Source organism: Chionomys nivalis, chromosome 22, assembly GCF_950005125.1.
Source record: "Chionomys nivalis chromosome 22, mChiNiv1.1, whole genome shotgun sequence".
In the NCBI taxonomy this organism is placed as follows: domain Eukaryota; kingdom Metazoa; phylum Chordata; class Mammalia; order Rodentia; family Cricetidae; genus Chionomys; species Chionomys nivalis.
Window position 1 is genome coordinate 21400350 of NC_080107.1, and position 17777 is coordinate 21418126.

The 17777-nt window shown below is 45.2% G+C and overlaps 1 protein-coding gene across 8 annotated transcripts in view; it reads right to left on the reverse strand.

The window, feature by feature from the left end:
• Tanc1 (tetratricopeptide repeat, ankyrin repeat and coiled-coil containing 1) overlaps positions 1 to 17777 on the reverse strand; it is a 219217-nt gene that overhangs the window by 101993 nt on the left and 99447 nt on the right. For all 8 annotated transcript variants that reach the window (XM_057754799.1, XM_057754797.1, XM_057754798.1 and 5 more), the window contains exon 4: positions 7182 to 7376. In XM_057754799.1, coding sequence (XP_057610782.1) covers positions 7182 to 7376 — 195 coding nt within the window. The remainder of the gene's footprint in view (positions 1 to 7181; positions 7377 to 17777) is intronic.

A 17777-nucleotide genomic window follows, 5' to 3' on the forward strand; every position in this document is an offset into this window, starting at 1 on the left:
GGAAAGGCTGGAAGGTGGATCAATCAGTGATGTTGTCATCAGGCAAGCGTGAGGGCGTGAGTCTGAGTTTCAGTAAGGCATCCAGAAAAGTCAGGCACAGCAGTATGAGCCTGTAACCCCAATGTTGGGGAGGCAGGGGAAAAAAGACTCTTTGGGGTTTGCTGATGGCCAAACCTGTCTTAGATGGATGGAGATGCTCTGGGTACAGTGAGAGAATCTGTCTCAAAACGTATGGTGGGAAAGTCAGGTGTGATGGAGCCGGAGGCGGAGGTAGGTGGATCTCCAAAGTCTGAGACCTGTCTAATCCACATAGAAAGTCCCAGCCAGGCAGTGGTGGCGCACGCCTTTAATCCCAACACTTGGGAGGCAGAACAGGTGAATCTCTATGAGTTTGAGAACAGCCTGGGCTACATAGTGAGTTTCAAGACAGCGAGGGCTGTTGCACAGAGAAATCCTGTCTCGAAAGAAAAAAAAAAAAAAAAAAAAAAAAACAAAAACCACACACACACAAAATAAGTCCCAGGCTAGGCAGAGATACACAGCGAGAGCCAGTCTCAAAAATAAAATGAAACAGGTGAAAAAGTAGTCAGCGAAGATTCCCAATGTCAGCCTTTGACTTCTACAGGCACATGCACACACACAAGAACACATATACAATATGCATAGGCACACATACACACACACACACACCACATTCACACCTATACAATACACACACATGCACACACACATGAACACATATACAATATGCATAGGCACACATACACACACACAACACACACACACACCACCCATACACATTCACACCTATACAATACACACACATGCACGCACACATGAACACATATACAATATGCATAGGCACACATACACACACACAACACACACACACACCACCCATACACATTCACACCTATACAATACACACACATGCACGCACACATGAACACATATACAATATGCATAGGCACACATACACACACAACACACACACCACACATACACATTCACACCTATACAATACACACACATGCACACACAGACTAGAAAAAAAATATTAGCATGTCAGTTCTCTCTCAAGGATGAGATTTCCAAGTTAAGAAACACTCTTGCAGGGTAGGGTAAGGAAGCCTTGGCAAACATTAACTTATGGTCCAAGAATCAAACAAGAAAAGTGAGTTCCACTTCACAGCTTTCCAGGGCTTTCGTCTAATAGACAAAAAGTGGAGTTTGCACAACCATCGTAACAGCTATACAGGGCAAGGATCCCTAACCCAAGGTTTGCAGAACACAGAGTATTCCAGGTTTTAGAATATGTGAATATAGATGCTGAGACATGGGGGGACTGGGAGTCACATAGTGCAGAACTCAAGAGCATTTCTGGTTTTAGAATATGTGAATATAGATACTAAGACATGGGGGGGAGGCGCTGAGAGCCACATATGGCAGAACCCAGAGTGTTTTCAGGTTTTAGAATGTGAATACAGGTGCTGAGCTATGGGACGACTGGGATTCACATGAAACTGATTTCCGCCCATGTCCACCCTACAGGCATACCCAGAAGGAAATGCATGCAACACCTTTAGTGCACCTAAATCTCACCCATGACCAGGCACGTGACCAATCACATGAAGTTGGGTGTGATGTCACGTCCAGGCTCATAATTGCAGATATCGGGGCATTTGAGATTTTGGATTAAGGCTGTTCAATCAGTACCGCCACCTGTCATAATTTCTGTTGTTTCCAGGACATTGTTTCTCATCCACGCCTAATCACAAGGGAACCCAAGAGATCTGGGGAAGGGCCTGCAGACAGGAATAGCTCATGACATTACTGGGAAGGAGCCACAGGAAATGAAGTGTTCTCATCTCTGGAAGATGGAAAAGAAAAAGGATACAGTAGAGATACTGGGGAACTCCTAGTCCCATCCGGCTCAGAGCAACCACAGAGGTATCTGAACAGGTGTCAGTTCTTCTTTGTGACAATGGATCTTCCAGTTAGAATAATACCAAAATGTGAAACAATACCAAGAAAATGGACTATTCTAGCAAGCAGTGGAATAAAATACAAATAAGCAGAGGGAGGCTGCAAGGGGGTAAATACGAATAACTGAATTTAAAGTGGGGGCTGCGTGCAGAGTTCGGTGATGACAGTAGCTGAGCACAGAAGGGACCATGAATTCACTCCTTAGCACTTCCAAAAGTCAGTGATAAAAATAAGCACCTCAATTATATCAAATTTACATTATCACAGGGTGATGACATCTGTTTGTTTGTGATGGAGTCTTGTGGTCACAGCCTTGGTTGGCCTGAAACTCTTTCTGTAGACCAAGCAGGCCTTGAATTTCGGTGTCAGTCCTGTCTCTGCCTTCCATGCGTGGCAATTAACACACATGAGCCAGGCAACCTGGCTTCAATGACATCATCTCTTGTCTACAATTCCCAGGATCTAGGCTCTCCCCTACAGTATTAACCCACATCGGCATCGTGTAAGTTGTGTTGTTCCAGGAGTCTAATTACAGATATAGCAGTTGACTCACGATGGAATAACAGCTCCAGTCTCTGATGGTTTCTTCTTTGTCCCTCTAAAGCATGTCTTCCGGTAAGGACAAAGTATGACCACAAAGTACCTCCCTTTCGGCGGAGGAAGGGGTCCCATGCAGTCAACCCACTACCAGGCTGCTGGCTGGACACCCCGGGGAATGGTGCCGGATCTGGGGCTCAGTGTTGGTCTCTGGCACTCAGCAGAGCTCAGTAGCAGCTGTAGCCAGGTCAGCCTTTGTTAGGAAAGCCCATGTTGTTGAGCCCACACACGACTTCCGTCTCTACCACCACGGCCGCTCTGTTCATGGGCGCATGGAGCAAGGAGAGATGGCCAAGGAGGAAGGTTGATGACCCACAGCACAGTCATCCTGTCTGCTTGATTACTGAACTCCTTCCTACTCTGCTAAAGCTACCTTTTGATGAGCATTTGTACGGGACACAGAATCCTTGGCCCACTCAGAGATCTAGCCACACACTTCTTCCTTACCATAGTTACTGTTCGACTGCTGTGACAAAACATTGTGACTAAGCCAACTTACAAAAGAAACTGTTTAAAATTCGAGACTCACAATGGCAGAGAGGTATAACCATGATGGCAGGGATCAAGGGAGGACAGGCACTGGAGAAGCAGCTGAGAGCTTCCTGTACTTAGCAACCAACAGGAAGTAGAGAAAGCAAAGAGGGAATGGTGTGGGCATTTGAAAGCTCAGCACTCACCCTCAGTGACACACCTCCTCCAACAAGGCAACACCTCCTAATCCTTTCCAAGCAGTTACAACTGGGGACCAAGCATTCACATGTGAGCCTATGGGGACCATTCTCATTCAAACCACCATATCCTCGAATGTCTCTCTCACCAGTTTTCCAATCATGCTCTTTCCTTGATCATCCAGCCAATACCTTGCAAGCAAAATGCACAACTATGTACTACTGACTGCTTGAAGTTTGATTAGCAGTGAAGTGTTTCTACATAAGCAAGTAAACAGTCTGGTGGCTTAGGGGAGCTCCTGAGGGTTTTTGTTGGTGAAGACGAGGTCATGTTATGTGCAGCCAGGCTGGCCACGAACTCTTGATTCCAAGGTTTTGCATCTTTTAGAAGCAACTTCATAAACATTATAAATTATTTTTTAAAAAGCTTGCAAGGTAATTTGAAAGCTGGGCCTGAACAACAGTCGGGGTGCACAGGCTATAGTGGAGAAAAGATGGGTACCTAAGGATGGAGTGGCTCATTATCTTCCCAGAACTAAGGTACACTGCATTTACTGTATCCTTAGTAGCAGTGGTGCTGGTTCTAAAATAGATATTTTTAAAGTCAGTGCATGCTCACTGCCATATGTCAACCTTTTTAAAAATTGAAAAAAAAAACAGGCAGGTAAGACATTAGCACTCAGGGTACTTTTCCAATAATACGGTCTAAGCAGAAGTGTGTGTTAGGAACTATGAAAATATCATTTCATGTCTTGTAAGCCACTGCAATTCTTAAACAGCCAGCTTTGCCTTCAATCTTCTAAGTTAAAATTACTAAGACAATGACACCAAATCAGCACTGTGAGACACTAAGTTGCTACATGGATTTGGGCAGTACACAAGACCTGTTCTGCTAGCATAGATCTGCTCAGTTGAACAAAAACATCTAAATTAGAAGGCATTTTTTTTATTGAATCTGTTGAAAGATTGAATATTCAGGAGGATGGTTACATCCTTCTGTCCCTACGACCAACCAAAGAACTTAGAAATAAATTTCATTTCATTTTTTAATAAGAGAAAAAACTTTGGGATATTTTTCTCAAAGCTAAACCTATCTGATATTGTCCAAGGAAGAAGGGACACAGTGGCCGGGGTTTCTGTACCCATCTGAAGACTCTTCTCTTCAAACTCTTCAGGACAGTCATGTCACCCTGGCTTGCCTGCCAATGCTACAGAGAGTCCCACCAAACAGACACTGATGTTGTCATCAGTGATAAAATTACGTGTGAAATGCAGTCTTCCCTAGAGTCTCAGGTGGTCCCCGGCCCTGGGGCATAAGCAATGGCAATTCATTGTCTGAGCAACTGCATGGCAGAAAAGAATAGCTTCAGTATGTCAAATCTCTGTGCTTGGAATTCCCTTCAACTGAGGTTCTTCAGTGAGAAACAGGCTCTAGATTATTATTATACTTGGCTAAGACATTTTGGTTGCCCTAAAGCATCGGTTATGTGAAGTGCACAACTTTAAAGACAAAGCATCATTCAATGACACTTGTCAGAGTGTAGGAAGGCACACCTAGTTCAGGAGTGGGTGTTGGATCCCCTGCAGTAGAATTTTTAAGTAAAGGAAAGACTAGGCTCAACTCTGAAAGTTGCACAGCCAAATGGGGGATGTATAGCCAAGCTGCAGGGTGAAGGTCAGAGGATGGAATACTGCAAAGAGGACACATCAGGAATAAGGAGGGGATTCTGGCTGAACGAACCTAATGGGGTTCTGCTGAAGTCAGGCCATGATGATCACTTATCACCGAGGGGGGTGGTGGCAGAGGAAGAACAAGGTGGGGACAGGGCTTCCTTGTTAAACTGATATAACAGGTTTCTTGGCTTAATCTGGATTGTATAAAACAATAATAAAAGTTAGGCCTGGGAGAAGGTACGTGAGTCTGAAATTGGGCAAAGCAAAAAGTTCCTGTTGAGAAACCCACTCACCTCTGGTGATAAGACAAAGCGACAGGGCTGTTAAAAGGAGATGCTCACGACTCCTAAAATTGGTCATTCCAACCAGGGTAATCTAGCCAGAGGGGCCCTGTGGGAAACAGGGCTTGAAGGAAGAAAAGCCATCTGATATAACAGTGGAGCAAGCAGAGGACATTCCAGGAATTTCCCTAAATACTGATAAACAGGTCAAATTCCTTGGCACAGGAAATCACTTCATACCAAAAAAAAAAAAAAAAAAAAATCCCAAGTTCCAGCTAACAAATGAACTGTAAACAATGCTGTCCAGAATAAGAAAGTTTTGGAACAATGAAAGATTCTGGACAATCACCAAATTCATGCCACCATTCCAAAACACAGAATGCCTCAGGGTTTTCCCTCTTAATTTTACCATATATAAATCTCAAACACCGACTAAATGATTCAGAAATAATGCATATGCCACTCTAAGCAACACAAATATTTAAGAAACCAGAAACTAATTAATTTTATAGCCCCAGGGCGCAGTCTAGATGAACCCAGAATATGTTCCCATGTAATTGAGAAGAATTTTCACTGGCATGTGATCAATGAGAAGCCAAATTATCCTGCCTTTTGTAAGCAAATATTCAGCCCATTTAAAAGAATATCAAAGAAGTGTGAGGACCCCAGGGATGAGCACAACCAGAAAGGCTTCCCTCACATCTGAACCCCAGCCTCTAGCGGCCAGCTCCTACTTGCTTTTCTTCTCGGTATCAGCAAGTGTCTGAAGCTGGTAATCATGAAAGGGGTCAAACAGCCTTACACAAGCAGCCCCTGAGCCAGGGCCCCCGCACTGCTACAAGTCTGACTCTTGGCCAGAGATTAACCTTCAGAGCTGGTCCAGTGGCACGTGATGTCAGCTGATAAACAGATGCAATACACAAAGCTTGGCAGTAATGAACAGAATGCTGTCCGGGACACTCGCCTGCATCCAGAACTTCTAGGGGCATCTTGTAGCTGGGTGGTGGTGGCACACACCTTTAATCCCAGCACTTAGGAGGCAGAGGCAAGTAGAACTCTGTGAGTTCAAGGCTAGCCTGATCCATAAAGTGAGTTCCAGGACAGCCAGAGCTGCATAGAGAAACCTTGTCTCCAAAAAGAAGGAAGGAAGGAAGGAAGGAAGGAAGGAAGGAAGGAAGGAGGGAGGGAGGGAGGGAGGGAGGGAGGGAGGGAGGGAGGGAGGGAGGGAGGGAGGGAGGGAGGGAGGGAGGGAGGGAGGGAGGAAGGAAGGAAGGAAGGAAGGAAGGAAGGAAGGAAGGAAGGAAGGAAGGAAGGAAGGAAAAAATTAGAGACATCTTATAAGAGACAGTGTTCCTCGATTCACCAGGAAGAAGCTGAGAAAGCCAATTGTAAACGTTAGTTCTTATATCATGATCTTGAATCTTTATCAAAGGCTATTCTGGGCATTTTTTTTATCATTATGTATGGATGTGGAACAATACAGAAAGGTGGATAGAAATACTTTTATTTTTTTCCCCTGAGGACAGCAGCAGTTAGGAGTACTTACTACTCTTGAAGAAAATCTGAGTGCAATTCCCCATGTCGGGTGGCTCACAACCACCCGTAACTCTAGCTCCAAGAGATCCAACAACTTCTGGTCTGATGGAACCTGAATTCACACACACATATACCCACACAGACACACACATAAAATATATTAAAAATATATCTTTCTTTTTAAATCCCCTTCTTCTAGAAGTTATTTGAACACTGAAAAAAAAAATTCTCCTAAAAGATGTGTGTTTTTAGATGAGGTCTCACTACGTTGACCAAGCTGACCTGAACCCCTGGCTCAAGCAATTCCGCCCCAGCTGGGATTACAGGCACATTCTGCATACCTGGCTCTTACAGGGACTCACTTACCTTCTTACATTTAATGAATATATTTAATAGCCAATATAAAACGTATATAGATACTGGGTGTTTTGTTCTTTACCTGGGGATTTCTTGATTGATCTTGACTGTGTCAAGTGAGACTGTCGAGGCAGCAGAGGTGATGAAGGCAGAGACATCGAAACCCCTTTGGCCAAGCTCACACGATAGGGGTCTTCTGCTGTAGGAAGACCGCTCACAGGAGAGTCACCGCTGTGACCGGAGGACAAGGCAGGCGTCTCTGAACCAAAGTCACCACCTGGAGTGGAGAGATGGTATCTAGGTTACACCATCCACGACAAGTTGATGAGACTTTAATTCCTATGAGCTATGTTCTTAGAATACAATTCCCATACACCAGAATAGTAAATTTCTTTTTAATCATTTCCTTTATCACTCTTGAAATCTGTTGCCTACAGGAGAGACTCAAGCTTTACCACGGAAGCATCAACAAACCCGGCCAGGAGACCCTTTGTGTTCTGCTCAATTGCTACAGAAAGTCATGATCCACAAGACGCTCTGATTTGGCTGCTGCAGTTACGAGCAGGAGGTCCTGTACTTTTGTATTAGTGGAGCAGATTCCAAAGCCAGGAGCTCTCTGGACTCTGAGCCTGCAGTCTGCTTCCTCCAATACAAGGCTGCCAATGGAAGACCCAGACGGCTTCACGGTGCTTCCTAGAAATACTTTTCTTTCCCGATCCCGTCTACTCTACCATTCTGAACCCTCGCCAACCCCAAACCATCACAGGGCTCATCTACTGAGGAGGTTCCCATAGTATCTAACCCCCAAATGAACCTGGGAACAAAGTAGCACACCATTATGAACTAAAACTTTCTAGAGGGAGCTGATCCTCCGGAAATACAGAGGCTGCAATCACAATGTACAGAGAATATGAGGAGTACAGATCTGGGCAAGGACGAACCAAGAAAGAAGAGATTCAGCCAGTCCACACGTCCCGGATGATACACTTTGCTCCTGTCCTCTCCTACTCCGCCACCCCACCCCGAGTCACAGTCCCTCAGTAGAGACCGTGAAGCAGCTGAGGGCTGCAAAGAAGCCTGAGTCATCACCCCGTAGATTATAAAACATCTTCAGAGTTCTAAATTATGGGCAGCAGCAGAATTAGGAGGAGACATGCAAGTTTTCCATAAGCAAAATCAGTCTGTCTGACAAATGCCCTCCAACTAGTCCTTGTCATAGCTTCTGCTAAAGAAGCAAACGCAAGTACTACATTTGGGGGGAGGAGGGGGATGAAACCCAAGAGCTGTAAAGCCAAGCAGACACTCATTTTTTCCAGATCTTTGTGCATGAGGCCCAAAAAGGGATGTGACCGAAACCCATCATTAATCCATGTTGCATTGCTGGACTTGTTTTCCACGTCTGTAGCCATTGGGAAGGAGTGCTAACCCTACCACAGAATGACGCTCAAGCCTCACTTCCACAAGCAATAGCCCAAGAGCTGTCAGGAGAAAAGCCATGGGTACTGGCAGAGACGGGAAGGTCTCTCCAGTCTCACCTGGCCAGCGACACTTGAAGTATCTCAATAAACTTGGGACATTACAATGATTTGTCACTATCTGCCCAAATGACTAGCACTTGAAGAAGAGGAAGAAAGGTGCAATTCCTAGACAGCTCTCACTGGAATTACATCAACACTCATGGCAGGAGACCAAGACAGGCTAGCCCTAAGGGAAGAGGGTAAACATAGGTTTGGGGAGGCCCTTTAATACTACCCACACGAATGGTAGAGGCCACTGCACTGGACCTGCGCACTCTCGCTTATCACGCCTTCATAAACATCCATATTATATACCTGCCAGACTTACAATGTTACGTACACATGAGAGAAACAGCCTGGATTCTTGAAGATGCCACCTCTTGAGATCGTTAGCCAGTGCATGAGGCACCTAGATTACCACCTCTGTTATTGCCAATGAATAAAAAAGCCAAAGCGACAACCAGACCACTACCTCCCGACAGGGCTGTGTGCTTATAGAGGGACCTGTGAGAGCAGGACAATTACTTTCTTGGTCTCCTAACGAGTTCCATGACCAGTCCCCACTACCATTTGGTTCTGTAAGCACCTACAAGAACACTCCAATGACCTGATCGTCAGGTGCCCAGGCAAGTACAATCGAAAACAGACAAGACCATACAAGAAACTGAAGTTACAGCCCTACAGTGGCACGGGGACTCCGGGCAATGTTGATTTTCCATGTGTTTGCAGCCATGGGTACCTATGTATTAGCCAAGCCACAGACTTGGACTGGAAACAGTGAGAGGGCCTGACAAGCCATAAGCAATAGTCTCTCTACCCACTCTGAAAGATTTCTGACCTACACATGAAAACCCGGACTTCCAACCCCTTCATTTCAATGGGAACACAGAGAAATGGGGAAAGGCACACACCATCACCAGAAACTTTAAAAGTTAAGCCTATTCCCGAAAAAGGGGTTTTTATCTCAGACACTTAGAATTCTCTAACACAGAACAAGAGAAATTAGGGACTAGGGGACTGGAAGGCAGAAGATTTAAAGCATTTCCTAATCACAAATTCTGCCCATGAACTTTGTTTGTATGAAGCAAAGCAAATATTTTCATTAACCGCAAGTCTGTGAGAAACAGCTTCCAAAGCATGCTGCAGCCAGAAGGACCCTCAGCCTCGGGAACAGCTGGACCCCAGCTCTTTGATTTTATGTAGGCTGCAATAAAAATTGGACTTAGAGAAGGGGCTTGGGGGAGGGGCGCTTCCATTTCAGCTTGACTTGGCCATCTCATGACAGTATCTGTCCCAAACATGCTGTTCTGCTTGGTTTTTCAGAAACAAACTTGCAGCTTCCTTTCATTAGGAAGGCATGCACAGAGAGAATAACCGTATGGATGTGCAGGGGGGCACAAAGCACCAAGTGGGAGATCCAGCTGCTCGGAGGCTGGGCAGCATCCTGGAGCCTACAACTTTAGCAGCACAGGGCAGCAGGTTTAGGACAAAGAAAGCCTAGGACACCAGAGGCCAAAAGCAGAACCCTGGTTGGGACACACACATCAGCGATGGGGCATGCTCTAAGCAAGCAGACATCAGACGTGTCCTGTATTGTGAAATATTTGTACACTGTGTGAAGATATATTGCTGTGATTGGTTTAATAAGGAGCTGCACAGCCAAGCGCTAGGCAGGAAGTACAGGTGGGACTTCCAGCCAGAGAGAGGAAGGAGGAGGAGATAGATAATCGATGGGCAGAGGAGATGCCAACAAGACATGGAAGGAGTCAGACATACAGAACGAACGGGTAAAAAGCCACATGGCAAATTACTAAAAGCAGGTTAATTTATATGAGCTGATGAGACAAGCCTAGGCTAAGGCCGAGCTTTCATAATTAATAAGGAGTCTCCATGTCACTGTTTGTGGGCGGGTGGTCCCAATGGAAAAGCTTGCTACACCCTGGCTGATTCAACATTCCTCAGCAGACGCTTAGAGAGGAAAAAGAAGAATTAAACACGTTCCACTAGAATACCCAGCATGACTGGGACATTTCACTGGGCCTTGAGTAGACGATGTTTTCACTACAACCTACTTTATTCCTCGCTTCAGTTAAGTAATAGGAAGCACTTCAGTCACTCTTCCAGTCGCTGCCGCAGAAAGGCCAGGCTGGGCAGGACAAAGGCATCCACTCCAGGGAGTGAGTGCAAGCCATGTTATCAATGACCAGGATTTGCCAGGCTCCCCTCCAACACTGGCAGGTGCGTCCCATGGCACATTTCAACAGCAGCGTGAGTTCCTCTCAGAGAGCCCCTGATCCAATCACACCTCTCTCGGGCAAGAAACTGGAACCACATTAACTGGGAGGAAAAGAGGGAGCAGCTGGAGTCTTCCCCCATCCAGCCAGCTCAGATTCTAACACACTATTCCACTTGTTTAAGAATGCTGAGAAAAACAGAGAGCCTCAAAGAAAACACGTTCTAAATCAGTCAAATATGTAAGGGGCAATCACACTTTTTCTGTAAAGGGCCTAATAGTATCTTAGGTTCTGTAAGCTGTGTGTGTGTGTGTGTGAGTGTGTGTGTGTGTAGTCTCTGACATTTTCTCTCTCTCTCACCTCTTTTCCTATTTTAAAATTACTGACTTCCTGAAGTCTGAAAAATAAAAGATCAGGAAGGGCATGAGGATGAATGGTGGACATTTATAATGTCTTCTGGGCTTACAATAAATCAAAATTAAAATATCCACATAGAAGAAGTATCAGAGTGAGAGCTGTATTTGTGAAGATAATGGACTCACCAAAGAGAATAAAGACATCCAATAAAGCACTGTAAATTGGCGGAAATGGCTTTTGATAATGGCTCTTTATTTTAACTTTTCTTCCCCTATTCTTAAAGACTCCGAGTGAGGATTTAAATACACAATGGAGAAGAACTGTGAATCTAGGAGATGAATGTCTAAAGGTGGCCATGCAGAATGCTGAAGTCGATGCTGCAGATTAGAGTACATGGAGTGGAGGATTAGAGACGGCTTTAAAAAACCAGGGCAGGGAAGGCAGGCAGATAAAAGTAAAGCCAATCTGAGACGGGGTCGCCCTGAGAAAGACAAGGGTGAGCTCAGACATTCAGGTAAATAGGTCTACAGAGGCAGGAAATAAGATTTCCATTTATCGTGCACGTAAGTGGCTGGGGAAGCAGGGCTGGAAGCTTCAAATAGAAAGAGAAAGATGCTCTGTGTATCCAGCTTCATAAAATGGGACTGGGGTGATACATTTAACTAGGACATTAAATGTATTACAGCATCTTATAGGGTTCCTGCCTCTAAGCACACTGTTTTTTAAACATATTTTCTATCATAAGGTTTTTATAATCGCATAACTCATATATTTACAGAAACCCAGCAAGCTGGAAGAAATTTCCTCTGCAGTGTCGTTTCTGAGCCTTGTAAAAGGCTTTCTGTGCAACGGGCAGCAGTTTAGAGCATCATGTGTCTCATGTGTCCTCCTGGCATCTGGTCAGAGCTACTGAGCATTCGGTGGACATTTTCAAAACGAAAGGATAACGGGATCCATGTCAACAATTTTCCAAAACATATTCACACAATCACAGCTAATCCGCAAACAGTACCACAGTAACAGCAGAGAAACCAGAAACCAGCTAACTCCAGGGTTCAAACAGTGCCAGCTGATAAGACAGGTGGATCCTTTTGTCTTCGGATATCACACAAATGCCTTCTAAACAGAGGTCAGCAATGTCCTCACATTGCAAGCTATAGAAGTGCATGCACAGAAGCACCTCATCCCAAAACATACGAGTAAACAGACTGGCAGTTCCACCTATGTCACCATGCAGGAGCTACTATGCTTTAAAAATATATGACATCAGGAAAACCTCCATTCTCACACCCTACGCAAACATAATTTAAAGCAAATGCTTCCAAAGGTGCAAGCAGGTACCCAGACAGACACCAAGTGCATCTGTCTCCTCATTTCATCTTCACAACCTTGGTAGGTTACCAAGCAGTCGTGATTCCCCGTTCCCTTCTCAGACGAGGACACTGAGGACCAGAAAGGACTAAGTGACATCCCTGAGGGCACCAGCAAATGTCAAAGGGGAGTTTGGACTCAGGCCATCAAACATGGAATCCATCTTCACAGTGCCATTCCCATTTCAGAAGGCTGCTAAGAGATGCTTTCACTATTATGTCACTCTGTGTACTTAATAGAGAACACCAAAAATAGAGTATGTAGGTCTACACGTGGTCCCCGGCCACCATGAAGAAGCCTGTTCCCTCCTCTATTTTCCAGTTCCGTGCGGCTGCTTAATTAGTTCCAAGCACTCTTGAACATTCCGCCGGGGAGGTGCCCAAGCCTCCTGATCATTAATTTTCTTTCAGTCACACCTTACGCTGCTGTCACACAAACCAAGTACGTCTGAAGCATAGGTGTTTAGTCATCAAGCACCCGAAATAGGCTCCTTTCCTTTCACCCAGTACTGCATGTTCATTAACTCTTGCGGTGTGTGCCGGCATCTCCTGCAGCAATAGAAAAGCAGGTCCAGCCCCACCCCCACCCCCACCCCAGTCTGCCCCAGAGGAAGAATGAAGATGTGGGTCAGCTAAGAGCTGCAACCCACAGCAGCCAGAAAAGGTCTGTGGGATGCTCTCAAAATTCCTTAGTCAACATTTCCTCGGCAGCACATAGATGCTTCCTGACCTCGCGGACTGCACCACCTCTCTGGTTCTGAAGCTTTCGAGGTCTTGTGTTCCTACAGCTGATCAGGGTGCAACCCCAACTCCTCTGTCTGTTCAGGGAGGAGGCCTAGAGCTGTCTGGGAAGCCGTTTCAACTACTGCAGCTCAAGTCATGGGCTTTCAAACTCTCCCCGACGCAAGGTGTAGCAGGGATTTCTCTTGCCGCTGGAACAAGAAGCTGGTCGGGATCTAAGATGCCTGTGCTGGGAATTCAGAAGTCAAGGCCAATATGGGAAGAAGAAAAAAAAGAGAGAGAGAAAAATGGAGGGGAAAGGAAAGAAACGATCATGTACAAAAGTTTTCTATATTTAAAAATGTATGCTTCGTGGGGGAGTATGTGTATCCATTTGTATATGTTATATAGTATTTATCTACAATCCTATGTGTGTGATATACATGTAAACACACCTGTTTGTGGATGGAGGCTCTCTGGAAGGACATATGCATTCTGTAGTCATGCCCGCACCTGGATATGGGAAGTAAACCACTGGGAGCATGGACAGAGGTTAATCCTTGTCTATGGCTGACGCTCTGTGTGCACGCCTGACGCAAATATTTACATTTATACTCCCAAGGATAGAGCCATGTGTACACTTGAAGGTCTTTGGGTTAAACTGGCCACCTGCTATGATCTAACTTGGCAGTCGAAAGAAAAGAAGTTCCATCCCACAGGGTATGTGCTCAGGGACACCTGTGGGGTGATTATCGCCCAGGGGTGACCCTGACCGCCGTTGGCAGGTGGACAGGCGACAAGAGAGGAAGAACAGCAGAATGTCATCACCAGTGGCAAGCATTTCTTCTTCCTGACCCTGGACTGTCTCGGCGCCAGCTCCTGATCATCTTTGTTGTCACTGGCAGGGGGAAGCCAGGGGATGGAGTGGGTTGAGGTGCAATGGAAGGGGGTAAAACTGCACCAGGCAAAGCCTCCCGAGAACCCCAGTGAAATATCTATAAACTAAGAGGCAAAAACTCACATGTGCAGAAACTGTATCACCAAATAGGAGATGGCTAGAAAAAATAAGAGAGACCAGCAATCTAAAAGACAACAACGGAGACAATGGAGGATACTTTGTCATTGCAACAACCAGCGGCTTAACCGCACTCTAGTTACCGAGGCTGCTCCACCCCAAGCTTCCAAGCACAAACACTTCATGGACCTTGATTAAACAGGTTCCCCCTATATAACAGGCCTCCCCTAAAACCATCGGTGCTGAGGAGCTGAATATACGGTTCAGCTTGAAGACTTGGAGAAAGAAAACTGAGAACAGTCAAGGACAGCTGGCAACCCTGGTGGGATATGGATCAGCTAGGCTGGGCTCCACCTTTCACAGCGCTTGCTTTCCGATGACTTCACCTGCAACACAGACTAGGATCCACCAGTACTTCATACTAAACACTGATAAAGAGTAAAGGCTCAGGACGGGTTCCCCTGGGCACAGAAGGATGAGGACAAAAAAAAATTTAATTATGTGAGAAACGATTACAAATGTGGAAAACAAAAGCTGTTTCTCAGGAGAAACCTAGACACGACTAAATCATTAAAACCAAACCCTGTTCTGTCAGGAGGAATGCAGACAAAAGGACCCATCAGGTCCTAAGCTGCATCCTTAGTGGGGAAGACCCAGCCCTAGGGTCATCTGGTAAAAACTTTGTTCTGAAGGCTTAAGAAAGGACTGTCATCGACCAAGGTCTGTGTGTGAAACAGAGGGTGCGACAAAGAACCAGAACCTAGCCATGCCTGATCTGGGTTCGCTGAGCTGTCCTAGAATACTGTGAAACAAGGTACCACAAAAGGGGCGGTTCAAACAACCCACAGTTAATTTCTTGCATTCCTGGACCTAACAGTCCACAATCAAAGCATGGGGGTAGGGTCATGCTCTCACCAGGACAAGCTAGTCCATGCCTCTTCCTTTGTTTCTCGTTAGCCGTCTCTGATGTTTCTTGGCTTGAAGATTCATCATTCCCACCCCTGCCTTCATCCATCCACAGTGTTCTCTCTCCATGGTAGTCTGCTTGAGATAGGGTCTGACTTCATAGTTCAGGCTAGCTTAGAATTCACTATGTAGCTCAGGCTTGCCTCAGCCTCCCAAGTCCTGAGAATATAGGCATGGACATCACATTCAACAATAACAATCTTATACAATAAAGGATTGTCGGGAGGCATTACCATCCCTGACTTCAAATTCTATTACAGAGCTACAGTATTGAAAACAGCTTGGTATTGGCATAAAAACAGAGAAGTCGACCAATGGAATCGAACAGAAGACCTGGACTTTAACCCACAAACCTATGAACACCTGATTTTCGATAAAGGAGCTAAAAGTATACAATGGAAAAAGAGAGCACCTTCAACAAATTGTGCTGGCAAAAATGGATGTCAATCTGTAGAAGAATGAAAATAGATCCATATCTATCACCATGCACAAAACTCAAGTCCAAATGGATTAAATATCAATATCAGTCTCTCTTAGGAATCCCGGGCATCTGAAATTATGAACAACCTACGTAATCCAATCAAGACCTTTAAATTGATCACATCTGTCAACACTGTATTTCCAAATGAGGTTATTTCCACAGGTGTTATATTTAAAGGGAGGGGGCTTCGACTCATCTTTGCAGGAACCACGATTCCATTCACAACACTTTGCCCTCTCTATCATCAAACGTCAGAAATTGAAACAACAGCTATATAGAGAGGGAAGGGCTAGGATGACCAAGTCTCATAGCGTTGAAGCAAAGTTTTCAATTGTACGTCATAGCAATCAAAAGCGTTCTGAGATACTCGCAGATTCAAAACACATAGTACATTTATTATTTTGGAGACAAAAAGAAAACATTACTTAAGAGACGCATCTAAATTAGCCAGGACACCGTGGCTTTATAATGTACGTACTCCACGACCCACGCCTACCAGCACTTTGGTCAACTGCCCCTTCCCATGTCCTTCGCTTCAGGAAATGTGGCTTTGAACCGTTTACCTCACTCCATAATAGAAAAGGAACCTCGTACCTTATCTTGGCGGCCTCTTAAAATAATAACTGTATCTGTCCTGCTAGAACTTGCTAGCAGCAGCCAGCATTTTACATGATCGGGACAAGGGGAAAAGCTGCCCCCACCAACAGAGTGACATAAAGACTGGTTTTGGTGCCAGTGAACAAGTTACACGAAAGAAAAAGAAACAGCTTGCCATATTTTTTTTTTAAATGGCACTTTTCAAAACCGCATGGAATAAGCATCTAGGCATGTATATGTAACATGCTATATGCTGTAAGACAATAGTGAAATGTGACACACAGGCAAAGCCTTAGAAGAAGCACAGTGACATGTTGATGATGGGTGTTCCTCAGGCTTAGAGGCAAGGATGGGTTCCCTCTCCCTTGGCTGTGTCTAGCTTGGCATGGATTCTGGCAATGTTTAGGACACGAATATTTTATAAAGTAGACTTGATTCTCTAGCACACGGAAACTTCTCTTTTTACTTCCTGGGGTTGCCCAGTAAAGCGATCCCACTGGATACTTACCAAAAAGCCTCCTTTTTCTATATCTAAGAGCTTCCAGTCATAACTACTATTAACTTCAATCCACAGGTTCAACCTTAAGCTAACACACCCCACCTATATATCGAGGTCTTACTGACATAGGATGGCCGATTCCCTACTGATTGTTCTACAGCGATGGTCTAGCTTCTTCCCCGTGTGGACACAGGGTCTCCCCATGAAGCCCAGGCTGGCCCCAACCCCCGCAACCAGGATTAATGTGTATTAACCACAGCCCAGTTGTCTCAATTTCTTTGCCTTCAACTTCCAAGCTCAACAAATTACTGATTTCTTTTCATAATGCCAAATGTCCTTAAACAGAAACCCAAGTTCACCCTCTTCATTCACAGTGTCACAGACGTCACACACATGTCATTAGTGTTCTCAAACCAAGCAACAGGACAGCCAGGAACGGCCAGTGACTACAGGGTATCCATCCTTAAACCGCCCCCATCTCACTAAGATTCCTTAGTCTCAAGATTACAGACCAAGCTCACTGACATTCACATCAAGGGGGCATCACAGTAACACGCTGGAATGTGCAGTTATGTCTTAATTATAAATGCTATTCTGTCTACTGAGTGTATCTGGACTAATGAAGACGACCACCTTTGCTGACTGTATGTGTGTGGGTGGAGGGGGACGGCTGGAGGACAGCTTGCAGGTACCGGTTCTCTCCCTTCTGTCGTGCGGATTCTGGGAATGGAGCTCAGGCCACCAGGCTTGGCAGCAAGTACCTTTACCACTAAGCCATCTTGCCAGCCCCCTAGTAAGGATGATTAAGCCAGTAGTTATTATCAAGTCCTTACTCAATGTGCCAGACACCTCATTAAACATTTTACATACATTAATTTATTCATCGTAGTCCGTTTCAAAGAGACGCTTAAAATCTCATGAG